The sequence below is a fragment of the Miniopterus natalensis genome, chromosome 11 (genome assembly GCF_054644295.1).
Source record: "Miniopterus natalensis isolate mMinNat1 chromosome 11, mMinNat1.hap1, whole genome shotgun sequence".
Classification (NCBI taxonomy): Eukaryota; Metazoa; Chordata; class Mammalia; order Chiroptera; family Miniopteridae; genus Miniopterus; species Miniopterus natalensis.
Window position 1 is genome coordinate 60,110,618 of NC_142091.1, and position 26,543 is coordinate 60,137,160.

The 26,543-nt window shown below is 45.7% G+C and overlaps 1 protein-coding gene across 1 annotated transcript in view; it reads left to right on the top strand.

Moving 5' to 3' along the window:
- The window catches only part of KIAA1549L (KIAA1549 like), a 100,044-nt gene extending 75,223 nt beyond the window's left edge, over positions 1-24,821 (top strand). The window contains exons 17-21 of the mRNA XM_087822275.1: positions 4,892-5,242; positions 12,686-12,783; positions 14,909-15,054; positions 16,659-16,810; positions 18,345-24,821. Of these exons, the coding sequence (XP_087678401.1) occupies positions 4,892-5,242; positions 12,686-12,783; positions 14,909-15,054; positions 16,659-16,810; positions 18,345-18,626 (1,029 nt within the window). The 3' untranslated portion in view covers positions 18,627-24,821. The remainder of the gene's footprint in view (positions 1-4,891; positions 5,243-12,685; positions 12,784-14,908; positions 15,055-16,658; positions 16,811-18,344) is intronic.
- The last annotated feature ends 1,722 nt before the right edge of the window (positions 24,822-26,543 follow it).

Below are 26,543 nucleotides of genomic sequence, written 5' to 3' on the forward strand. Positions count from 1 at the left end.
ACACACATACACACACACACACACATATATATATAGAGAGAGAGATGATTTCTAGAGCTAGGACTTAAACTAAATTTAATTGAAGTCCTAAGGACCCCAGTTTCAGTTTGGACGTAATGATAAGACACTGATCCAACCCTAAAGGAGCTACTGTTTTCTGGGAAAAAGCAAATAACAACAATAATGATAGCAGCTAGTTTTTATTAAATGCCTATGTGCCAGACACTCTTCTAAGTACCTTATATTTACATATTGATGCTTTTCATCCTTTTAGTAATCTATAAAGTAGATTATCCCAATGATTATTTCATTGTCTGTTTCCCTGGTCACAGAAGTGTGTTCCTGCCTCTCTCAGAGCCCGTCTCTGTGCTATGGTAATGGATTTGTTTATGCATGTAATGGATAAGAGCTTGGGTGCTGGATTCAGACTGTCTGGCTTCAAATCCCAGCTCCACCAATTATGGGCAACATATTTGATCTTTTAGTGCCTCAATTTCTTCATCTGTGAAATGAGGATAATCATGGTTATTACCTCATAAGTTATTATAAAGAAAAAGGAAGATGTATACGGACTTTGAACAGTGTCTGGCACGTAAGCTGCTAATAAATGTTAGCTGCTATTACTGTTATTATTTGTCTCCTCCTCGAGGGCTGGGTCACTAACCTATTCATTGTTGTATCCACAACTCCCAACTCAGGGCCTAGCACAGGGTTGAAATCAGTAATTATCTGCTAAGTAAAAGAACAAACTTAGGAGTGTTCACATTTTTCAAGGTGGGGAAGGAAGTTATTTGGAGGGGATCCTTCAAGAGGAGGCATCAGATTCCCACAGAATATGATAGTAGTTGAATCTGGGCCCTTCTATAGCAGATAGAGTCCAAGAAACAGTGACTGTGAGAACCAGAAGGGACTTCACAGACCATGGTTTTTCAGGAGTTCGTGTAATTTGCATGTTGTCACGCAGCTCATTAGCATTGGAGGAAATTTGTTAGAGAATGTGGGCCTTTTATCTTAAGCTCAAATTCCACTGCATGGGCAAGTGGACAGAATTTTTTATTTTGGTTCTATATCACAAAGCTGTATTAAATGCTAAGTGCATTATGCTAAGCTCATGAAAGACAGAGGTGGGATGAACTCAGGGAGCATCCAGACTCGGGCAAGATAGACATTAAATAAGCAAATCAAGTGTGATGAAGGAGAAGCCTGGGAGACAGTGAGAGCTCTTCTTGATGTTGAGAAACTGAAAAGCCAAGTGAGAACAATGGGAAGATAGTTCTTTAGATCAAACCTGTTGAGGTCATAGTTGGGTTATGACTCTGTGCCCTTGAGTTAAAGGAAACCCACTTCTCCTATGCAAAATGAAAACTATGCGGCGGAGCGGAGATTAATTTCCATTGGGGTGTTATAGGGCAGATGCAGTGGGATCCTGGAAAAAATGTCTTCACCTCCCCAGTGAAGGTGGCATCTCCCCACCAGCCTTACTCAGAAACCACCCCCCAACCCAGCCCAGCCCCTCTCCAAGGCTCTTGGAAGAGTAGGAGAGTAGGTAGTTATTGCTAAGTATATTTTTGCCCTGCTTAAGGCACAACTGTAAATTCACATAACAATAGATCCACCAGTATGACTGGAAATGAGTAGCATAGCTGAGGGTGGGAAAAATCATAGCTCACCCCGGTGCCATTAATCGTCTACCTGGGAAAAGTTTAACATTAAGCATCCATTATTTATTAGAGAGACTGGGGATGTAGGGAGGAAGGGCAGTGTGTGGGTAGCAACCAGCATTGACAGGGAAATGTAAGAGGCAATGTCGTGTAGCAGGACACGCAAGGGACAGGGGCTGGGAGAGCCAGGTTCTGTCACTGCCACCTCTGGGTGACTTTGGCTAACTCACTTAACCAGCTCAGGCCTCAACCTCCTCAGCTATAAAATGGGCTTGAATTAAAAGGTCTCCTACAGTCCCTTCGGGCTCTGAAATTCAGTTCAGAATGTTCTCTGCATGTGAAGAAAATGTTTTTCATTTCTGTATTCACTACCCTAGAAGGTATCACTAAACCTTTAGCAAACACATATTTCCCTAAAGAACCCCAATGCAGAAGAGCTCCCAGCCCAGGGTTTGCAGGCATACCTCCAGGCATGAATTGTCTTTGAGTTTATTATCACAAAGGTAATTTTGCATTCTACTCCATAATCTATCCTTGCTTGTGTTAATATAAAAACAGTATTCTAGCCAGGCTGGCGTGGCCCAGGGGTTGAATGTCAGCCTATGATCCAGAAGATCATGGTTCGATTCCCAGTCAGGGCACATGCCTGGGTTGCAGACTCGATCCCCAGTGGGGTTGTGCAGGAGGCAGTTGATCAATGACTCTCTCTCATCATTGATGTTTCTATATTTCTCTTTCCCTCTCCCTTTCTCTCCCTGAAATCAATAAAAATATATATTTTTAAAAACAGTATTCTAAATTACTCACTGTAGATATTCATTGACAAATCTAGATTTGAAGGTTGTCAGAAAACCTGGTCTCTTGATCTAGAACTATAGCCAAGCCCTAACCCTGGCTGATAACAGGAAATGTCTAATTTCTTGTTTGTTCTTTCTGTCTTTTTTATTTCTTCTTTCATAAGCATATATTAATTTAATACTAAAGAAAAGGAAACAAATTTTTAAAATATGAAAAATAAAATTCTAGCCTTCCATGTATAGATTTTAAGGAGGGCGGGACTTCCCTTTATGAATGAGTTCCCTGATGACATTTCATTGTGCTCATTTTCCTATATTAGAGTCCTTAACATTGCATGAGAAATATGTGCAGTTGAATGAATAAAAGTAATAATAAAGATGATTAGACTGATGACCAGCAGCTACTGTTTTTGTGTTTTTACCATGTGTTACTGTTCTAAAATCTTTATTTACGTGTATCATCTTGTTTAATCCCTATTAAACCCTTGCAGGCAGGTCTTATTATTATCTTCATTTTACAGACAAGGAAACTGAAACATCGAAAGTTAAGTAACTTTCCTGGTTTGAACACCCCCTGCGCCCCGTCTTTTATCTCCTCGGCACACCTTTCACACCCGGCATTGCTGTGGCTCCTCCCTGCGCGGAGCAGCGGGGCTGGGGCCAGGAGCAGCCCCTTGTCTCTTGCTTCTGCACTGAGGCTTCTCGGCCACTGTCGCGTGGGACATCTGTGGGAGCCCATTCCACCCATCTGGCACCTGCACAGATCTCAGTGCAAGGACAGCCTCTGGGGCACCCCAACCATTAGCTATTTAGTAGCCATCTGGATTATCAGATCAGTCATTAGAGAGAGAGAGGAAGAGGGAGAGACAGACCACATTCATGTAAATTTTATTATAGTATATTGTTATAATTGGTCTGTTTTATTGTTGTTGTTAATCTATTACTGTGCCTAATTTATAAATTAAACATTATAGGTATGTGTGTATGTATGTATAGGAAAAAACAATATTTACAGGGGTGGGCAAAAGTAGGTTTACAGCTGTTCATATGGAAAATAACACAGTAATTAATCAATAATAATACAAGAATAAACTCTGTGTTCTGCTTTCTCACAACTGTAAACCTACTTTTTCCCCACCCTGTATAGGGTCCCGTACTGTCTGTGGTTTCAGGAACCCACTGGGGTCTTGGGATGTATCCCTGGTGGATAAGGGGGCACTACTATACTTAAGTAATGGGTGGAGAGCAGGGTGGCAAACTGATCTATGCCAATTTATCCTTGCAGACATCTCAAGTTCTATTAGCCAGCAGTGGTAGCCACAGGCATACTTGAAATGGTCGTAGATTAAGTACTCTCCCACAGCCTCACCATTAGGTTATCACAAAAGCCAGTCTCAGACCAAAATCTGCCACAAATGACTTGTTAAATAAGCATTCATTAACAGCCCTGGCCAGGGAGCTCAGTTGGTTAGAGTGTCCTCCCAATACGCCAAGGTCGTGGGTTTGATCAGGGCACATACAAGAAGCAACCAATGACTGCATCAGTAAGTGGAACAGCAAATCGATGTTTCTCTCTCGCATGCCCTCTTTCTCTCTCTTCCTCCCCCCTCCTTCCTTTCTTCTCGCTCTAAAAGTATCGATCAATAAATTTAAAATTTTTAATAAAATAAGTATTCATTAGCAGGCAAGCATGACAGTCCATGAAGCCTGCTCTGGAAGTTGATGAAGTCCCAGCTCTCTGCCCACTTAGATTCTGCAGCTACTCCCTAAATGAAAGGTTCACTGGAGGAGGGTGGGAGAACATTCTGTAGTGGGTCTCAAACTTTACCAGGCATCAGGATCTTTAGGTGGGTTTGTCAAGGCACAGATGCTATATTCTGCCCCCAGAGCGTCTGATTCAGTGCACACCACACCTTGAGACCAGTGATCTAGAGGCAGGTTTTATTATTCTTTCTGAAATTACCATCAGGCATCCGGCAGTTTGCTAACCAATGGCTGGACCCCGGACAATGTAAAGCATTAGCCTAGAATCTAGAGTGCCAACCCTTAAAGCATAGACCACAGAACCCTCTAGACTCTTTTACCCAGAAGACGTAAGGACAGAGGATGTCTCTAAGAGGTTTTGGAGAATACCATTAATGTAGCAGTGAAAAGCCTTTCTCATGGTCATTATGCTAATAAACAAAGCCTGTGACACTGAGCTTTGGATAATTGAAGTGCACAGGGAGAGCTAAAGTGTGGCCTTGCTGATCCAGTGATAGCTAACCACCCCATCGTGTGAATTCCTGGACAGGGCACGTAGGCTATAACGCAAACGAGCACATATGTCTAATATTACCATTCCAGGCTGGACATTTTAGAGTACATTACAGGCAGCATTAATGGAAAGGAAAGTTAATTAACAAATCAACGGGCATTTGTTTGATCCCACAGACTGAGCCTGAAATCATAGAGGAAACCAACATTGACAGAGTCAACGAGCCCCGGGGCTATGCCAGGTCGAGGCAGGTGAAGGGCCACTCTGAGACCTCCACTCTGAGCTCCCAGCCCTCCATCGACGAGGTCAGGCAGCAGATGCACATGCTGCTGGAGGAGGCCTTCAGCCTGGCATCCGCAGGCCACGCAGGCCAAAGCCGGCACCAGGAGGTCTACGGCTCAACACAGCACCTGCCCTACTCGGAGGTGGTGACCAGCGCTCCGGGGACCATGACGCGGCCCAGGGCTGGGGTGCAGTGGGTGCCAACCTACCGCCCAGAAATGTACCAGTACAGTCTGCCCCGGCCGGTAAGTCAGCTCCCACCTACCTGCTATTATCAGATCAGTCCTGCCCAGGGTGTTTCAGTGGGTCTCAGAGGGGGGGAACTTCTAGTGATAAGTCACCTTGGGATTTGGAGACAGAATTTTGCTGGGCTCTCATCCTGTCCTCCACCCATGATCCAAGCCTAAACCTTTTAGTCCTATGGGCACAGGCACACAGGAAGCCCTTATGCCTGACTGTAATACATTTCAGGATGAATTTCCTTTCCTGTTATCCCTCCTGTGAAGGGCTGACATTCTTCATGCACAGGTGATTCCCTACATTTCCAAGTGTGAAGACCCATTTTAAATGTCAGACCCCATCGCAGAGCTGCCTGTTAGGGGTCTGTGTAGCCTGGTAGTTCAGAGCAGACGCTCTGGAGGTGGGTGGCTTGACTGAATCCCAGCTCTACCATTCACTGGCTTTGTCACGTGGGGATGTTACTTAAATTCTCTACAGATGAAATTAGCAAATTAAAATAACCTACTTCCTAGGGTTATTATGAAGAGTAAATGAATTGATATATGTGAGATACTAGAAGAATGCAGGCACAGAGTGAATGCTGTAGAAGTATCAGTCATGTTTGTTTCATTTAGTGGTAACTGCACTTCAGTAGCTGAGAAAGCACCCAATGACAAAAGGCTTCCATGATTTAAACAACAATTTTAATTAGTTTGCATTGTGTTCACTATCATAGTATCTACATATATCTTCTTAAAAAGACAGACTTGGTTTTATAAGCCATAGACCATAACAGACAATGCTTTGTGCATGTATAGATTCTACCCTGGTAATATTTCATGGCCTATCCCCAAGGATTACTCATTAATAGAGTTTTATAAATTGTCATAGTGATATGTAATTGCAAAATGAAAGCTAGTATTTATTGAGTGTTTCATAGTTGCTAGGTTACTGATCTAGGTGTCACATGTATGTTAACTCATTTATTTAGGTCTTACTACAAGCCTCTGACACAGGTACTAGTTTTATCCCTATTTTACAGATGAGGAAACTGAGGTTGCATAGCTTGTTCAAGTCACACAGCCAGAAATGGGCAGAGCCGTGGCCCAAGGCCAGGCAGTCTGGCTCCAGAACCCACATTCATAGCCAGCATGCTTTCCTGCCTGGTGATGTGTTACATTGCCACCCATATTATTTCTTTCGTTTGCTGTAGACAATTTGGGACACCTATGGGCTTGTGGAGCCCTGTGATAACACCGAACCACCTCACACCTACCCAAAGTCCACACTCAATTGGCACTGAATAAATTGCTGTTATGCTATGAAACTACATAGTCTGCACACTATTGTGAATTTCCTGATTGTTCTCCTTTGCTCTGGGTCCCCCTCCTCACCCCTAGATCACTGAGATGTCTCCCTTAACTCTGCTCCTAGTCCCCCCTCTCTCTGTCTGTCTGTGCCCTCTTTTAGAATGTCATTCTCTAGCCCAACCTTTCCCTGTTGGTTAAGCGTTAGCAGGAGAGACCAAAGTTTATTTGAAACTGAACCTCTGGGGCAAGGGTGGCTGTGCCTCTCTGAGGTCATCACCATGCAGATACTTGTCCTTAGGTCAGCAGATACAGAATTTCTGTTTTGTCCATTCGATCTAGGGGACTCTGACTCATGCTGATTAAGCTCAGAGCAACTGCTTTATTACTAAGAATGCTGACTCACAAACCTGCAGTGAGAAGCTGGATGGCCAGCTGAGCTGGAATACTTGTTTGCTAGTCAACAGGGTCTTTCATTAGTAAAAGCCAATTTGGGAAAAGTGAGAGATTATCAGAAGAACTGGTAGGTCTTGAAGTCATCTTTCTTAGTCTGCAACATGCGAATCCGAGAGTATAGTCAATAAAGGAAACAGGATGAACACGGGCATCTTTTTTGAATCCCATTTTCTGAGATTGGGTGGCATAATGCAAAATTCTTAATATAATTTTTAAGCTAAAACAGAAGGCTTTAGGGCAATGCCCAGATCTCAGGAATATGACTTCGCCTCTGCTGTCAGGGAATTTTGCTGGATACGATCGAGAAGCACCTCCTGTTGGAAGGGCGTCAGCAACTCTGGGGCCACCACTGGCCCCGCTGCCATCAGTCTAGAGACCAAATCAGAAAAAGTTTTCACTGAACCTTACAAATTTATCACCTTAGTATACTTTCCCATGATAGTCATATTACAGTTTTCTACTAATTGTGTGTTAAATTAGTACCCACTTTTGTGGGGGAGGAAGGGATTTTTCCCACTGAGATTTAGAAAACACTCTAATCTTATCACACACAGGGTGGGGCAAAAGTAGGTTTATGGTTGTAAGTACTCGAAACAGTTTATTCTTGTATTATTATTTATTAATTATTATATTTTTTCTATATGAACTGTAAACCTACCTTTGCCCCACCCTGTGTATACTGCCTCTTAAGTGTCTATCCTCTGGGGAAAGTTGCCTGTGATTCGCACTGACTTCTATTTCTTTGGTGCATCCTTCCTGAGCTCCACGCGTTGACCTTGTCCCAGGATTTTCCTCTAGCCCAGAGTAGAACGACACTCTCCAGCTGAATGACCTTAGCCGGTGACCACAACTCTGAGCCTCAGACCCCTCAGTCATACAGTGGTGACAATGAAATCTGTGTAAAATGCTTAGCTCAGTCCTGGCACCGAGTCAGCATCCAATACTTGTTCACTGATATTGATTAAAGCACTTTGTATGGTGCCTAGCACATCAAATTACTTGATAAATGGTAGTCATTAATATGAAAATATTCTCTTCTTTTCATTGGGTTCCACTAGTTATATCTCTTTCCCCCAACAGTTCTGAGATGAAATCTCCTCCTGTTCTGTGAAATTCTTTTGGAGCATGCTCTGGGTGCCCAACTCAAAGTTCCAGAAAAACTTCCCTTGTGTTTAAAGATGATTCTCAAGAACAACTGGACCCCTCTGGCTGGAGGCCGGATTCTGGGCATCTGAAGAGATCTGGGTTTCAGAGAGACACACTTAAACAACAGGATGAGTCTTAAAACCAGTGACAGGCAAGAAGATGCCACAAGCCATATCCCTTATGCTCAATTTAACAAGATTATCTAAAAATCTCACTGTGGGACATATGAAAACTTAGATGGTTGCATTTGTCATGATAAGGGCTTGGTGGTTGTGCTGAGAAGGGCAAAAACATCAGCATGATATACTTTAGAAGTGAGGCCACCAAGAAAATGGAAAAGGCTTGAGAAGTAACAACAGAGAGGGGCCATCCAACCAGAACGGTATCAAAGGCAGTTCTTTTGTTATTAAGGTTTTCGTTTTTTGCTAACAGCTCATGTGGCCCCTATTTTCATGAAAGGAGAAAATAGCTAACAATACACAGCAGAAATGATGGTTCTTAACCCAAGTTCTTGTCGAGCCCCCTTGTGCTATGATAATGAGGAAATCAATAGAAAAGGCGGCAATTTAGAATGATAACTATGATTACTTTTCGGCTTCCCGAAAGGAAGCTCTTTGAGCTCTGGCGGAGGATAATTGGAGGCTGGCGGTTTTAAATGCACTGGCCACGCTGATGGCATTTATATCATGGGAAAGGTTGCTGCTGGCAGCTTGAGATTTCTGCACTGCGTTTTAGGAGACTCTCGATCATATTTTGCCCCTTAAAGCTGTGAAGAAATTGGACTTGACACCTAGTGATCAATCAGATTTTGGTAGCAGCACTAATGGGTCTGTGCCAAGTGAAGGGAAAACATCCTACCCCCTTCCTGTTGGTGTCAGAGAAGGGGATTCCAAGAAAGGCAGCAGGTCAAGACATCTCCCTCTGCAATTACTAGAGGCTTTGCAGATGGAACCAACAGTAATCATAATAACAGTAACAGCAGCAGTTGCCATCTGTTGAGCTCCCTGTGTACCTGACACTAAGCTAAAGTGCTGCGTTGACATTATCTCACCATCTGGCACCCACCCTATGAGGTTCATATTATCCCTGTGTACTCAGTGAGGAAACTGAGGCTTGAAGAAGACACTTGCCCAGGGTTACACAGCTGTAAAGGAAAGAACTGGGGTTAGAACCTCAAGCTGTCTTACCTCAAAGCCCACACTCTTTCCACCCCACTGGCTAAGCTGGGCCAGAGGGATGTCCTCAGGCTCTGATGAGAACTCGAATCTCCAAAACTTCAGTGTGATCCTCTCTTAAAGAAGCTTACCCAGTTTGAGGGGATTTTGTCCATTCCTTTCATTGCCCCTGGTAAGGAAGACATGTCTATAAGGATGAACTTGAGAATTTTCCATTCTTTTTTCCCCTTTTACCCTCAAAAACAAAACAAATTAAAAGACCCCCTCCCCAAACCTTTGCTAATGATGAGATATGCAGACATATCATGTATGAGTTTGCATCCACCACACTTGAGTTCAAGAAATGTTACATTTCTTGTGTTTCTCCAAATCAAATTTGAGTCTGTTCTGAATTCCCATCTGTCCAGGTAGGTGGGAAATTTAGTGTCACCTGTTACTGAGCTCCCTTCACCTCTGGTTACACCAAAGTCATTGGTGATTTGATAAAGTTGGATCACTGGGAGAGGGCATTGTCCAGCTCTGAGGAGTCACTGAAGGTGGGTCACTGTGTCATACCGGGCCAGCCTGAGCATGGGATCTTTGCCTTTGGACTCCCCTGAGAAATTCCTTTTGAAAACCAGCTCAGCACTCAATATCTGGCAATTGCATGCCCTCTAAGTTTAGAAACATCATTCAAGAGAGTAGAAACCTTGGTTTATACAGGAAGGCTGCATGGGAAGAGACAGGGAGATAGGAGAGGAAATCTGGAGAATACTTATTGCAGCCACAAACTCAAGTGTATAAGACACTTAACTTTCGGTATATTTATGTCATCTCCACATGCCACAGCTTGCTCTCAGTCAGTTCAGAGTCTCCATATCCATGGGTTTTGCTTATTGGGGGGATCTACTTGGTGCAAAGCATGATGAGGGGGTATCTGGTCCCAGTTTGTCATCTCATTACTCTGGCTGGTGTCCCTGAGAAGTCCTTGTATCCACTAGTCTCCAGGTGTCAGTCCAGGTAAAGCGCAGCTCAGTCCTGGTCCTCGTGCTAATAAGCTCTCTCCAGGCCTCTCCCTCTCTTCCTCCAGCACTCATGTGTTCGCTTCCCCTCTCTCTCTCCCTGTCTTCCTCCCTCCTTCGCACTTGGAGGGGGGGAGATTCTGGGAATTCTGTGCTACTGCTGGTTCCTGGGCTTTCCTAAAAGTGGATACAGGTCCCTTGTATTTCAGATTCCCCAAATTGTTATGGTATTTATGTCTCCTCCCCCTCCCCAGCCCCTCCTTCCAGAGCCCCTTCTCCAGGCCCATCAGCATCTAAGCTCTCTTGCTCCCTTCTCACTCTCCTCTCATTCCTATCTGAAGGGTGTTTGCCTAATCTAGGTCTCTGAACTCCTTCCTAGGAGAGGGCAGAGATCCCAAAAGACAGTGTCCTTGGTCACCAAATGGGGCATCTCACAGTCACCTTCACGGAACTGGCAACTTGGAACCAGGCAACAGTTTTGAGCAATAGCTTCCAATGGGATCCCAGTCACAAAGCAGCCAGCAGGGAGCCAGGTTCCAAACACATGAGGAGGGAAGCCAGCATTAGAAGCCAGGAGGGCTTTGAACCATGGGGAACCTGCACAGCGGGGATGTAGGAGACACTCTGTAGGGCACAGGACACAGGTTGACTCTCTACTTTTATGTGGCCCCTGGGGCCCTGAGGATATAGCCCAAAGGGGACTCTGATCTCCTCTGCAGCCTTGCTGTGTACCTGGAAAGCTCTTTCAAAGAAGGGAATCCTCTTGGTACTTGTTAAAAGTTCAGAACTTTTAATCAGTTATTTTGATGAACTGGTACAGGACAGCCACCAGCATAGAAAGCTTTTTCTTGGCTGGAAACTGTATTGACTAGAAAATAAGCCTTCCAAGAACCAGGGACAAAAATAGGTTTTCTGTCTCTTCTACCGATTGTGAGAGGCCAGAAGAGAGAAGAGGGACTATAAACCCCTTTCTCTGTTTTGGGAAAGGCGTGTCCTTCCTTGTTGGTATATTAATAGTAATGGAATGCAAAGCTGGATGGGAGTCCAGGACAATGATTCTCAAATTCTCGGCAACTCCTTAGGGTTCAGGGAAGTCCCCAGGCTGTCATCGTGTAGCTAAGTGAAGGGCCAAATTCACCAGGGTGCCTCCACCCACACACACACACCTCAGCAAATTAAAATAGAACTGTGAGCTAAAAGCAGAGTTGGAAATAGTGAGTAGTAAGCAAATGTGAAAGGTGGAGTGGAGTCCTTGAGATTTCCCTTACATCTTGCAATTCCCTGTGCTTAAAAAGAATGTTTTATCCAAGATCGAGTTGTTATTTAGTGGGTTGGCCTTTACGAGTCTGTAGTCCTAATACTGAAGGCAGAAGACTCATTCAGTTTAAAGAAGTTTAAAGAATCCTATTTACAGATTCCCCCTACTGCTGCTTCTTGTCCTGATGCCTTCAGCTTTAGTCTCGTGCCTCGGGAGACCTGGCAGGCCATACCTAAAGAAAAAGACCAAGAACCGCAAGTTAAGCTTTGTCTCCCCAAAGGGCATTTCTAGCTTTTCTCTTGCTGGGAAGGCTGTGGCCTGGTTCTCTGATCCTATCAGTGACCGTCATCTTCTTATCCCCTCAAGTGTTGAATAAAGTCTTCACTTTCTTGACAGTTCCAATCCTTTATCTTTAAACAGTGCTTTATAGATTGCAAAATGCGTACACATACCTCACTTGCCTGATCTTTGCAGTACCCCTCTGAGCAAGGCATCTTTGTTCCATTTCAGAAGAGGACACTGAGGCCCAGAGAGGTCCCCTGTCTTGCTTAGGGACATAAAGTCTATTCACCAGCAAACCAGGCCCTCCACCCATACCTCCTGATCACAAACCCATTGCTTTCCCCATTAAACTTTATTTCCACAAGTGAGAAAGTAAAACGCAATCAGTGGTTCATTCATTTAATATTTATTGATCTTTTTTTATATACCAGACATTGTTCCGGGCGCGGTGATCTAGCTGGCAACAAAGTCCCTGCCCTCTTACAGTCTAGATGGTGGCAGATAATAAATACACAAGCAACATTAAAAGCACACCAGGGAGAAGGAGCAGCATGTACAAAAGCCCAGACGGGAAAGAACTTGGCATATTCAATTGCCAAGAACACCTTGGCAAAGAACAATTGAAAGACTCCGTGACCACAGTGGCCTGAGCAGAGGGGACAGTGATAGGAAATGATATAGAAGAGGGAGCTGGGGAACATGTTAAGGAAGACCTAAGGGGGAAGTCTGGAGAAGGAAGGAAGGAAAGCCTGCCCCTCGGAAATTTACTTCCCTTTAAAAGAACCGCCTGTGTGTTGATCAACCCTGGGTTTTAACAGATCTCCCTCTTTTTGCTCTTTCACAGGCCTATAGGTTTTCCCAGCTTCCTGAGATGGTCATGGGCTCTCCCCCTCCGCCTGTACCTCCCCGGACTGGCCCTGTGGCCGTTGCTTCTCTCAGGCGGTAACACTTTCCTGTCTTTGCTTTGTTCAGAATATTTGGAAAGGATTTGGTCCTGAGTACCTTGACCTCACAGACTCCCTTCATGCCATGCCCCATTCCTGTGCATCGCCTGTACAACCGTGTACCTGGGGCACTCCAGTACCATGAAGGGAGTGGGGGCCATAGGGGGCTAACTCGCTTTCTTGTTATCGTAAATAGACAGTCCTGTAGAATCCACAACTGAGGAACCAGAGTCAACTGCCCCATTCCCTGAAAGCCCCATCTTTGATCTTGAACGTCTGAAAATTACTCCACCATACAGCCACCTCCAGTACGGGTGCCTCCTGCCGTGTGTGCTCAGCCAGAAGAACCTCTGTTATTGGGGGTGGTGTCTGGGAGGCCAGGGAGCAGGGTATCTCAGCACCCACCCCAACTCGTGACTTCCCAGAGGGAGAGGCAGGAAGCAAATGAACTCAGATATGTACTCTGTGAAGCATGTTCCAGCAATCTGTTTGCTCTGTGGTATAAAAGGCACATGTTTTTAATAACGATAGACAAGAAACAAATGAGCACTGGGAGAGGTCGAAATAATCATCATGGCCAGGGCTGGGAGAAACACCTGGTCCCAGGGGTATGTATGGGCCACTGCCCTGGCCTTCCTACCCTGGCCTCCCCCAAACACACTGGCCACGCCCTATCTGTGGCCCACAGGTTTGAATTTTTTGAAAATGTTGAAGAAAAATGGCTTTCCCTCAGAAACAGCCCTGCCCTCATTCCCAGAAGTTTAGAATCCCCAGTGGTGTAGACCCCACCCCTTGGAACCAGCTGAGCTCGGGTGGGGTGAGGAGCAGAAGACCAGGCTTCCATCTACTTGCCAATAACCTGCTGTGTAACTCCAGGCAAGTTGCTTCACCCATCTGGTTCCTGGTTGCTTATCTGTAAAGTGAGGGCAATACCCTAAATGATCTCAGAGGCTCTGGAATTCCTCCAAGGGGACCAAGTATACGGTGCATCCTCCAGGGAAGGGTTTTCTGAAGGAGTAGTAGATGCCGGGAACGGTATGAGGGAAGCCAGGGCTGTGGGGATGAGCAGGCCAGAGGAGGAGGGAGGGATTGAGAAAGAAAGGGAGGCCCACCCCTACCTGCAGAGCCTCCAGCTCCACCCTCCCTGGGGAGTAGTACAGGGCTTTTCAGTTCCCCGGGGGGTTCTGGCTGGGAGGAGTGTCACATTTGTGGTAGGTTTGCCCAAGGCCAGCATCTATTTCATTTCTTCTCTCAACCACTAGCCTCCTCCCATATCCTTCCTCACAGTCTGCCTTCCTTGCTAAATATCTGGTCACCACCCTCTCTACAAACCCAGAGATAGAAGAGGGAGCTGGAGAACATGTTAAGGAAGATCTACCGTTTAGACTCTGCTTAGAGGGCGGCCCCGTGGCCTGGCAGCCTGCCACCTGCTGTGGCCGCCTTTGCCTCCCTGCCATCTTAATTTTAGGGCAGCCTGGGGTCTCTCGGTGACAGGGGAGACAGTCTGTGGCTGAAGCACTCTTTAGAATAATGGGAGAGGCCCGCTGAGCCCAGGCTGCCCTCTTCTTCAGCGGCTGTCTGAGCACTAGGTGGAAATACGATGTGTTAAACGGGCCAGATTCAGTGTTTGCCTGGGACCAAAAAAAAACCTGTTCTCATTCATAATGCCCAGGAAGTGCTAAAGGGCTGGGCTCCTGCACCGAGCCGTGGGCATCTTGCTTCCCGCCAGTAACCAGTCCTCCAGCCCCCCGCCCCCCCAGTCACCCTGGTCTCAGGAGGGGGAGCTCCCCGCGCACTCCAGACGGAGCCTTCTCATTGGCTGTCGATGACGTCATCACCTCCCACGTCGATCATCCCCAGCTAATACCCAGCGCTAATTGCTCGGCTTAATTTTATGTGGAAATTAAGTATTGCACTCCCCAGAGACACAAGAGCCACCCTCAGGGGGCTACTGACCCTGAATATCGAAAAATGGCTCCAGCTTGGGCCCCGACGGGGCTGTTAGGGGTCCGGGCGTGTTGGCCCCCTTTGTTGTTTGGGGGCAGATCCTCACGGGGCTGGCAGGCCGCTGCGGCTCCCCAGGGTGGCGGCTGACGGCTGACGTGGGCCCTCTGCCCGCCCAGGTCCACCTCGGACGTCGGCAGCAAGACGCGGATGGCGGAGTCCGCGGGGCCCGAGACGGCGCATCTGCACGACGCCGCCTTCGCGCAGGTGTCCCGAGGCCCCGTGTCCGTGGCGCAGCTGGATCAGTCGGCGCTGAACTACTCAGGTGGGCGCGGGGGGAACGCGCGCCCCCTCGATCCTGCCCCCACCTTCTACCTGCCTCCCCCTGGAATGCGAGCGACTGCTTTTATTTCTCCAAAAGATCTGAAATCTGACAAAATATTAAGATATGTTACAGTCAAGGCATATGTTTTGCCAGATTTCGGGTTTTTAAAACAGTATATTTTTTTAAAGCATTACAGATACAACTGTCCACCCCATTTCATTTCCCTTGTCCACAGAGGTAACCACAGTCCCTAAGTCCTGGGTGCTAACCTTGTGCTACATCTGTATGTACAAACAACAGTGTATATCAGCCATCTTCAACCTTTGTCATCTCATGGCACACATACACTAATTACTAAAATTCTGTGGCACACACACACAAAATTTTTGCCAATCCGACAAAAAAATAGGTATAATTTTGATTCATTTACACCCGATCGCTATTGTGTTGGCTGTTACCGTTTTTTTTATTTGACAGTCTAAGGGAAAAGAGGTCAGTGCTCCTGAGTAAATAATCAGGTGCTGCATGTTTTAAAAATTCTTGCAGCAAAAAAAATTAAAAATAGCCTGGCCGGGCGTGGCTCAGCGGTTGAGCATCGACCTAGGATCCAGGCGATCGGGGTTCGATTCCCAGTCAGGGCACATGCCCGGGTTGCGGGCTGCAGCCGATCAGTGACTCTCTCATCATTGATGTTTCTATCCCTCTCTCTTCCTCTCTCTAAAATCAATAAAGATATATTTAAAAATATATAAATAAATAAATAAATAAATAAATAAATAAATAAATAAATAAATAAAAATAAATAAATAAAATTCTTGCAGCACACCAGTTGAAAAGAGCTGGTATAAATGCTTTATATATTTTACATCTACATAAGTGATTTCAAGCTATGCATTTTCTTTTGCACTTTATTTACTTGACTCAACATTGTTTTTAAGATTTCTCCAGGTTGCTGGATACATATAGATCTAGTTCATTCCTTTAAACTGCCCGGTGGTCTTCTATTATATGACGTGCCACAGTTTATCCTTTCTGCTAGTGAGGGACATATTGGTTGTTTCCAGTGTTTTATTACTACAAACAATGCTGAAATGAACATGGAGGTCTGTGCATGCCCTGATTGGTTTTTTGTTTAGTCAAACCTTACCTTTTAGGCTAAAACTGCAAGCACCCAGGTGTCGACACTTATTAAAGCATTCACTGTGTCCAGAAATTTCCCCGGTGGAATCCATCCCTTTTGGTTTCTTTTCTTGGCTCTTTAAAAATACCCATCCTCCTAGGAGGAAAACACCTGGACACTGAAGGTTCCTTTCCTCTTATCAGCAGGTCTGAAGTGTTGGGCTGGGGATGGGGGAGTTGGTGAGGGCTCAGCCATCATTTCTCTACAAAGACAGGTCTGAGTCATAGCAGATCATGCCTTTCACACTGACTGAGCAGGTGAACAAGGCTGAGGCTACAGGTGGAGGTCTGCTGCCCCCCGAATTACCAACTCGTCCAATGCTAGAGTCCTGTCCCCCGTTTCCCAGTTTCCCTAGCTTGTGCAAATGTCAGCCACGGGGGTGGGGTGCTGGCTTAATCTCTCCCACCCATCTTTTCCATACCAGGCAATACAGTGCCGGCAGTGTTCGCCATCCCAGCTGCCAACAGACCGGGCTTCACGGGCTACTTCATCCCAACGCCTCCCTCATCCTACAGGAACCAGGCCTGGATGTCCTATGCAGGAGAGAATGAGCTCCCGAGCCAGTGGGCCGATTCGGTGAGACCCTTGCTGATCCCCTCACATCTTCACCTGCTTGACACACTTCAGGGAGAAAATGGATAAGAGGTTGAGACGGAGTATTTTATCTCCCCCCCTGCCCCCACCCTTCCACCAGTCAGATGGCTAAAGTCAGCCCTTTTAAAGGAGGTGGGGTAAGATGGATTGTCCTTTGACAGAGGAACTGGAGGCCTGCCAGGTTCTACCCCTTCTTAGCAGTGCAACCTTAATCAAAGAAATGTTTATAATAACTGCCATTTAGGGGGTATTTTCTGTGTGCTAGACACCACGTTAATTGTAAGGTGCTAAGGCCAAAATTCAAAACCTGCAACTTTCTGGCTCCAAAGCCTTTCTAAATGTGTTCCTTTTAGCTTTAAAACTCTGTAAAAAAAAAAAAAAATGTACGTGAAATAGCAGAAAATGAAGTATTAGAAACTCAAGTCTGAATTACTTTGCATGTCCCCCCTAAGGCTTTCTGCATGACTTTCAGCCAAGGACTGTCTTCCCCTAGTTTCTTCCCTCATTACAACTAGGAGTATGTGGCCCAACCCAGACCAAAGAGGGGCAGCAACCAGATGAATCTGGATATTCACACCCAAGCCTGCCTCTGAGTCACCTGTCAAGGGCTGCTAAGTGAAAAAAATAAAATAAAATACAAATAAAATAAACCCAAGCAAAAAAGCCAGCACATTGATGACTCCTAGAAATGGGTAGCCCCAGTCCCTCTGTGAGACCATCCAACATGGATAAAAAAGGCAGGCTGTCTGCCTGGGCTGAACCTGAGTGCCCCCCAGTACTGTATGGCACTTTAGAGTTTGGTCTCAGCATTTGAAATTCATTCTGGAGTTAAGAAACATGTTGACACCCAAGGCCTGGGTCACTCCTGGGGCCCATACTTTCCACCCCTACAGGATCAAGTCGACCTCAGAGTTGGTGTCCGTTCTTATTGTAGTGATGTCCCATCTAAATGCCATCATCAGGGGTGAAGTTATTCTACATGTTAATTTTCCTGGTGATCAAAGCTTACCCCTTCAATTTCTCAAATATTTTAAAATATATTCCATCTTGCATTTTAAAAATTCTGGAATGAATTCTGTCCTTCTGCCCCCTTTTTTAAAAGTGGAACATAATTTGTCTTCAACAAATGAGTCACCGTCATTATTATGCCTCACTATACAAAAGTGACATTTGTAAGATGGCCTCTGATGGTTTGTAGGATTATTGCCCCCATCAGGTATCTCCAGAGTACTGTAATTTTTGGATTGTAGCTGTTTGCTGGATTCTGCTTATATTAAAAAGGTAGCCAGGTAGATTCTGATGTAGAGTCAGGTACGTTCTCACCAGCATATCCAGTGAGTTCCAATTACGTATTTTCTAACCCATCTGACTCCAGTTTTTGTATCTGTACAGTGGTACATGGCCTCCGTTTTCCTCTGTCCTCAATCGCTTCTTGCTTCCAGTATCAGGTATATCCTGTGACTTGAACCCCTTCTTAATCCCAGACCCCTCTCTTGTGTCCCATTGTTCTCTGCAGGTCCCCCTCCCAGGGTACATCGAGGCTTACCCCCGGTCACGGTATCAGCAGAACTCCCCCTCCAGGCTCCCCCGCCAGTACAGCCAGCCGGCCGGCATGCACCCCAGCTTGGAGCAGGCCCCTGGGCCCTCCGCGGCAGCCTCCCAGCAGAGCCTGGCAGAGAACGACCCGCCCGACACACCGCTGACCAACATCTCCACGGCTGCCCTCGTGAAGGCCATCCGGGAAGAGGTGGCCAAGCTGGCCAAGAAGCAGACAGACATGTTTGAGTTCCAGGTCTAACGCCCGAGCCCCGTGGGACTTCCAGATTCTGAGGGAACAGCCTCCAGGCTTCTGAAGCCTAATGTGTTGGGACTTGAGGCATGGACAATGGGTGAGTCTTTCTCATCCTTAGTTTCTGAAAAGGTGATCAGTGGGGCTTCTGGGAAACAGGGGAAACCTGAACGACTGGATTCTCAGCCTGTTCAACTGATTGTATGTCAAAAGTCCCTGCTTGAAACCATATGTTTGATGTTCTGTTATATTTAAACTGTGGGTGTATTTCCCTGTGGAGCCTTAGTCACAACAGACACTGGCTAATCTACAGATTCCTGTCCAATGCCACGTTTCAGTAAGTCACCAGAGGGTGGAGGACATCGCTCTACCTTTGATGACCCCCGCATGTTAACTCTGTTTCTGTGTTAAAGGCAATGCAGGCGTGTGATTAAGCACCAGACTGTATTCTCTCTCATTCAGCCATGACCGTAATCGTTAAATCACCTCCAGTCTGAAAGGAAGGCACTGACTCCAGCCAAGAAACTTGAGCCCTTTTCTTTTAAAGATTCATATTCAAAGTCAGGTGCATCGGATGAAAATCAGTGCTAACAATGACTGTACCTCTAAATGGTCCTGATGTCCCCTCCCCACCCCCCATTAATTAAACAAAGGCCAAGCAAGAGAGAAGATGAGAGGGGATGGTTGCTTTGTGTTGACAGGTTTTTGAAAAGGTGATGTTATTTTGGAACCGGAGTAGCCTGCAAGTTGGGGTCTAACTGAAAGAGAAGCAGTGCTAAGAGCTTTTAGGATCCTATAAAAGAAAAACAGTTACTGGTGGAGCTTTTTCTTTGCCCTGCAGTGAAGGTGGCCTGGAAACGAAGCTTCTCTCTCTCTTTTGGGATAACAGATACATTGACTTTTATGAGAAACATCTCTGTCTCTTCGACTGACGGTGACATCCAGCCTGGGCTGCCGCATGATACAAAAGGAACTAGTAATTGCTGCCTGCTAGAAGCGAGGATAGTGGGTGCACAGTCTCCCTGGCCTGCAGCCTGTTGATAGAAGCTTCTGAATGTAGAAAATCTGTTGATTTACGTTTAAATGTAAATAACATTTTTAAAACTATATGGAGGTAGCCGGCTTCCTTCCTCCCCACCCCCTGTGGTTAATGGACACCGGAGGTCACTTGCTGAAATGGCAGGGCTGCCGGCCTTGTGACAGCGATGTTGAAAATCACACCCCCTGCCACGGCGAGTGGGCCTCCCGAGCTCTGCGTGGGCAGCGTCTCGCAGCCCCGAGGCACCCGCCGCAGACTGAGCGCAAAGCCCCACAGCTGCTGACTTCAGGTGGCCTCGGGGAGAAAACGCTGGTCCCCTCACCAACTTTGGGAGCCGTGCACGGCATTGAGGGCTCACTTGGCACCTGTTGGAGAATGAGGTCCTGTCTTGCCTTCACCCAAGATCCATCTCGCTTCAGCTGTATCCATTCCCCGAGCCCATCTTCCCATTCTCCTCATGAGTTTCTTTGGTCTTTACTGAGAGAAGGTGAAAATTTAAAAGTTGAGAGAAGAGTAGGAGTGGAACTGATTAGAATGGGAGATTCAAAACTGTCAAAGCACAGACTTCTCAAAGGAGCGCTTTTTATTTCCCAATGGCCAATTGCTCTTTCTGGGATGTTCCGGAAACCCCCAAACAAGCCTCTTGTTCGGATGATATTAAGTAGTGTCTTTTGGTATGCTGGTTGATCTTTCATAGTGTTAGTTTTTTGTTACTTAAAAAAAAAATCAGCTATAAATAAAATGTATTTTTGTAATTTCCATGTGTATATATGGTATATTTCTACCAACGGCCAGTTGTTGTAACCCAAAACCTAAATCAGCTTGCAAAACACTGTGGACAGTACAAGATTCTATCGAGACAGTTTAACACAATGCCTAAGTCTATCCAAATTGGTATTCAATGCACTTGAATGAACAAAGAGCCAAAGAAACTCAGCCTTTTCATGCAAATGGTATGAGTCTGATAAAGTCAGCTACATTGTCCCGCCTTATCAATAATATTAATATTTCATCAGTGCAATGACATCAACCCAGTACTTCGTCTACTTGGTAAATGCCTGGAAATGTTATATGTGAAAAAGAAGTTTTAAGACCTTAGTGTAATTAAAACATATGCACATGCTTCAACGACAGTGTCCGGGCTTTGGATGTTCCAGTGACTTACAGAGATCGAGCCTACAGCCCCAGCTTGCTAAGAGGGTGAGAAACAAATCATTGTGGTCTCACAGAACCCGTGAAATACTGAGTTAGTCAACTGAGACAACTGAAAATACAGCATGCTTAATCAGACACTCCCTTACGCTAGACACCACCGGTTTAAGAAAGTGTGTAGGAGGAAAACCTTAAATTGGAAAGAGGTCCATCTGTTTTTCATGGTTTTGTCCCATGGGGAGACAGCTGCCATTGTTTGGTGTTTTGTGACCAAGATGTAGTCCCTTCTCTGAAGAGTCTCCTGACCTCGTAGCGGTGACAGATACCTGGACAGCTGGCTCAGAGAAAAGACAAATGGTCGGAAGTGCCTCGTGGAAGTTAAAATAGAGTTCCATGAGAGCCCAGAGGCTTTGTGGTCCTCATGACTCTCCAGAAGGTTGGGGAAGCCACAGGACGTCGGTGATCTTGGAGAAGGAAGCAAAGTCCTGAGAATTGGAGTGACCTGCCCAGGATTCCAGCCCAAGCCTGCTGATTCATGATGCAGTTTGCTTCCCATTTCACCATTCTGCCTGCATGCTTGTCTGTGGTTTCTTGAACTACGCGAGGAAGTTTAAAAAGTAGACAAGGGTCATGTGAGACATTCCCTGCATTCTTGTGAAGAAAAAAGGTGATCGACTAGGTAAAGAACTTCAGATAAAGTGTATAGAGGACAATGCATTTGTGGCGTAATAAACATTTTTTGGAACTAGTTTTAATGTGAGTGTTCTGCATTCTGAAAAGAAATGCATTTTGGCTTTTGCAAGAGAGTGCCATCAAGGAAATAGTGTTCTCAACTGCTGTTCAAGACTAGGAGTGTATTCCTCTCGATTCCACGGATCCAAACAGGCAGGCAGGGGAGCCATGCAGCTTGTCACTGTGAGGTAGTAGATCCCATGCCCTGCGTGGGGGAGGCAGTCTGGTGGTGCAAGAAAAAGTCTACCCTGTGCCCCAGTACGTAGGATCCGAGGTGGCAGTGTTACTGAAGCAGGAAGTTACCTCTTTCATCATGTGCCATGGACTGAATGTTTGTGCCCACCCCCGTTCATATGTCCAAATCCTAACCCCCAATGTAATGGTATTAGGAGGCAGGGCCTTGGGAGGAACCTAGGTCATGAGGGTGGAGCTCTCATGAGTGGGATTAGTGCCCTTATAAAAAGGATGCCCAGAGAGCTCTCTTGTCCTCTTTTCTGTCTGAGAAGATAAAACGTAAGTTGGCAGCCTGCAACCCAAAAGAGGCTCTCACCAAAACCCTACCACACTGGCACCCTGACCTGAACTTCCAGCCTCCAGAACTGTGAGAAATAAATTTCTATTGTGTATAAGCCACCCAGTCTATGGTACTTTGTTACGGCAGCCTGAACTACTAAAACAGGGTGGATTATGTAAGAATCAATTCTCTGGACCCAGGAGGAGTTATATGGTACATGTGTTAATTTAGGAATTCAGCAGAAGGATGTGTAATTTCTGAGCAATCTTGATGGAAGAATAAATAGGAAATTGTTAGATTTGTGATTTAGAAACACACACATACAACTTCTGAAAGAGTGCAGATAGAGGAGGAGAGGAATTTAAACACCTCACAAGAGGAAATGCTTCTCTAACAGGCAGAAACTAGGGAAATGGATCAAAGATTTAAATATTGATTACAGATAAATAAGCTGCTTTTTTCCTACATAACACACAGGCACTCGGTGCTTAATAAATAAAATAGCAAATTATCTTAAAAGTTTGAGAACAGAATTTAAACTTGATCCATTCCTTCTGCCACACACCAGAAAGTAGTTTGGATTTTCCTTGCAAAATACAGCCACTCTTAGGGAAACAGTAATTTAGCTTGGAGCAGTGGCCCACCCTGATGCAAGTATTAGAGATTAAGGTCTGCCACTGAGTCAGCCTTATAAGTATTGTAGTCAAGGAACTTCGCAAGGTCTAGAAACCCACGCACACTTGCTAATTCACACTTTCAGAGGTTGACTGAAAGTTAAAGGGCCATTGCACAGAAACAAAACACAGCTCCCCTGTGGGAAAGAGATGGAGACAGCATCTCTTTTGCTCTCATGTTCTCTCCTATGGGCTTTCATCTCTGTTTCTCTCTGCATATCTGCTCAGTCCTCTTGCTTCCTTTGGCCTGCTAGCTTTCTGTTTTCTCATGGTGGGTGTACACGCTAAAAATCCCACCCCTGGGCCCACTCCACACAGTCTTTCCTCTTTAGTATCCATCCCTCCGTGACTACCATCTCTGGGCTCCTAGGATAAGTTCTTGAGAGTCTGATCGGTCCAGTTCATCTGCCTATGAGTCAGGCACCCTTGGATCAGATGTCTTTCCAGTCAGCTAAAACAAGGAGGCAGGGTCATGCAATACGAGCATGGCCCCCGGCCTGGCCCTCTCAATGAGGCCTTTTGTTGGGGACTAGCACCAAGAGGAGGGAGCATAAGTGAACAGGACCTTCGAAAGGAACCAGTAGTCCTAGGATGCCAGCCAGCGAGTGAGCAGTCCCTATGGATACTGCCACAGAGAGAAGATGTCGTTGATTTGCACATCAGTGAGAATGCTTGAGCTTGAAACCTTGGCGGACTGGCCAGAACTGCCCCAACCACTTCCCACTCACCACCAGTGCTACTGATACTGCTGCTGGGTCTAAGAAGTGATTTCAGACCAAGGCCCAGTGAGCACAATGTCTTGCTCAGCAGACAATAAATACTTGTAAATTGAAATGCATGATCTCAGCTCAGGTGCTATTAACGTGGCTTACGGCCACACACTTGCATGGATGAGAAAACCCATGAGCCTCTCAACAGAGTCTTTTGAAACAAAATTGGTTTCAAGGGAAATTGATATTCTTGTGGCTCTGCCCTTCCAAATATAATAAGTTAGTGTTCCCGAGAATTGATAGCTCTCTTGATTTCTTAAGGTGAACTGTTACAGAATCCTAGCCTGTGTTAAGTGCTGACATGTAGGGTGTTTCTGGAAAGGAATATTTACAAAATAGAATGAATAGCACCAGAAGCAAATTCTTTCAGAGGATATTAAGTTGCTTTGATTATGCAGGTCTTAAAAATAGGGAAATTTGGGAGATGGCAGAATTTGTCTCCATAGGTCAAACTCACACTTCAGTGAAAGCCATTATGTAATGAAATCTAGAAATAGGTTATTTTTATTCTCTGACCTTGGCCAGACTTTTGTAAACTATGGAAGGAGGCCATCAATTTATTTTACATAAATTAACTGTGGCCTCACCTTATTTTCCCCCATCTGTACCTGACGTCTAAACTCACCCTCAGCCCATACACAAAATGAGAGAGGGTTTGTAGCAAACGATCAGAGGAATATCATTGGTCTGGAAATTTTGAAAAAGGCATAATAAATAGTCAAGGCCTCAGTCAACTCACTATAAACCAGCCTCTGATTCCTCATCTGTGAAATGGGTATAACAGCACCTGAACTTCCTACCTCTGGTGATGGTTGTGAGGAGCCTGTGGCTTAATGTATGTGAAAATGCTTTGAAAAGTGTATTCTTACTAAAGTATTAGCTTCATAATTCAGTTTTATCGAGCAAAATATGTTAGCTCCTTCCATCCACAGAACTAATTTGTCTCATGTTCTATAACATTTTTAAATTTTATATTCTATAAAATTAAATAAAGACGTTCCTAAGTTTGGAAGTGCCCACAAAAGCTGGCCTCACTTGGAGCTGTATTTTGCTGCTGTTGTTGTCTGTGATTTGAAGGATATATAAGTACTTGTACACGTGCTTCTGGGCGGACAGCCCAGACCACGATTCCTCACCAACCACGTGGACACGTTGGGCAAAGACAAGTATTGAACAGGAGCTTTGACTGTAGCTGTTGTCATTTAAGGCTTTGCTTTCTAATTAACTTTGTACATCCTTGGCCTCTGCCGGGAACAGAGTGTTCTTATGCTGTCAGAATTTTTTATTGTAAAATAAAATGGCAAAGGCTTTCATACCCCAAAACCTGCCTGCTTTTCATTCCGCCTTGGCCAGATGGTGAGATGGACTCCCCTTCACAACCCAGCTGCACCTCGGGCCTGCTGGATGCTGCTAAAGAACACTTGCAGGCTTGGCAGACCTCATGTGGTCTCAGAGGCCGTCCGAGCCTGGGGCATGAGCCGGTGGGCCAGGAAGAGGTCAACCCTGGCCATCCACAGGTCCCAGAGAAGCAGCCTATCCACAGCTGTATTCTTGGGGCCGAAAAAGAATGTCTGCTCACATGCATTTCTCAGAACATAAATCCCACCCAGGTTAGTGGTTCCCAAGGAGTCCAGGGGTGACAGGGTATGGACACAAACTCCTGAGACCACCTACCTCCCCCACCCTGTGCTACTCCCAGCAATCCCGATGCCTGCCGTATGTTCAGCCCATTCCAGAAACCGTGTGTTATACTCCATGCTCAGCCTCTGGCCTAAGCTGCGTGGACAGGAGAAAATCCGACCCAAGAGCTGCACACACTAATAGGCTGACCAACCACAAACAATGCAGCTCAGTGCATGGGGTAGGCCAACCGGATTTTCTCTATAGGAAATACCAAGAGAGAGATTCTTAGCAGCAGATGTTGAAACCGAATGGTCAGGACTCAGGCCAAGATGGGCCGTATTCAAAGCAAAGGTGTAAGAATGAATATTGAGTAAGAAGAAGCCTTGAGGCCAAGGAGATTTCGAGTATAAGAAAGAGGGCCTGTCTCCTGTAATAAAAATAGACAAACAGAAACCAACTCAGCGTTTCTCAGGAGGTCCTGTGCCCTGATGGAGAGCCCCCACCTCGGGCTTTCCTGGCTCCACTGAGACTTGGGCAGCAGTGCAGTGTTGTCTCTCACTGGAGCTTAATCTACCGAGCTCTCTGCAAGTACTTACGAAATCACTTAGAGAGTGAAGGAGCCATTTTGTACTCCTCTGTCCCTCTGTAGAGAAGGTTCGAATATGCACGTAAAAAATGCCCCCAGAAGCCACTGTGTCACTGCAGTGATGAGGAATAAACTTGGAGGCTCCACAAAATGCTTTGGCGGGACTCCCCATGGGGCGGAGATCGTTGCAGAGAAAAGGGCCAGTGAGCCCAGGAACCAGGGGTTCCACACTCTTTTTCTTTCCCCCTGGACTCTGGCTGCTCTTCTTTTTCAGGACAAATGAAATAATCAAGTGAAAGGAAGTACCGGTGCCTACTTCAGTCCCAGGAATGGCAGATAGACACAGACCCAGGGAGCTGGGAAAGACATGTAATAAACCCAGTCTCTCCTTGCTGGGTCCCCATAGAAATAGGAGAGCAAAGTATTCTAAAGGGTGATCTCTGGATGTCTCTGAGTAAATGTCATGCATCTCATGAGCTCCACTGGCTACTGGAAGTCCGAAAGAAGGTGCCTAGGAAGGAGTGTGGAACCAAGTAATGGAAACATTAGTGAGGGTCAGGGTGATGGCCCATTACCTATAAAATGTGCACAGATGGTTACTGGGAAACATAATTGCTTTGACGCTCTCTCTCTGACCTCTTGGAGGTATGGTTATGACAAATACTAGTTTGCACAGTTGACTATTTTACCTTAACATTTCAGTGTCCGTGTTTGCCGGTGGACAAACCCACATTTAGGGAGAAGCCATCTGACTCTGGCAAGGTGGGGCTGCACCAGTGTTTATCTTTGTAACGAGTGCCTCTGACGGCTGCAGTGTATCTTCCTCCAAAAGGTTT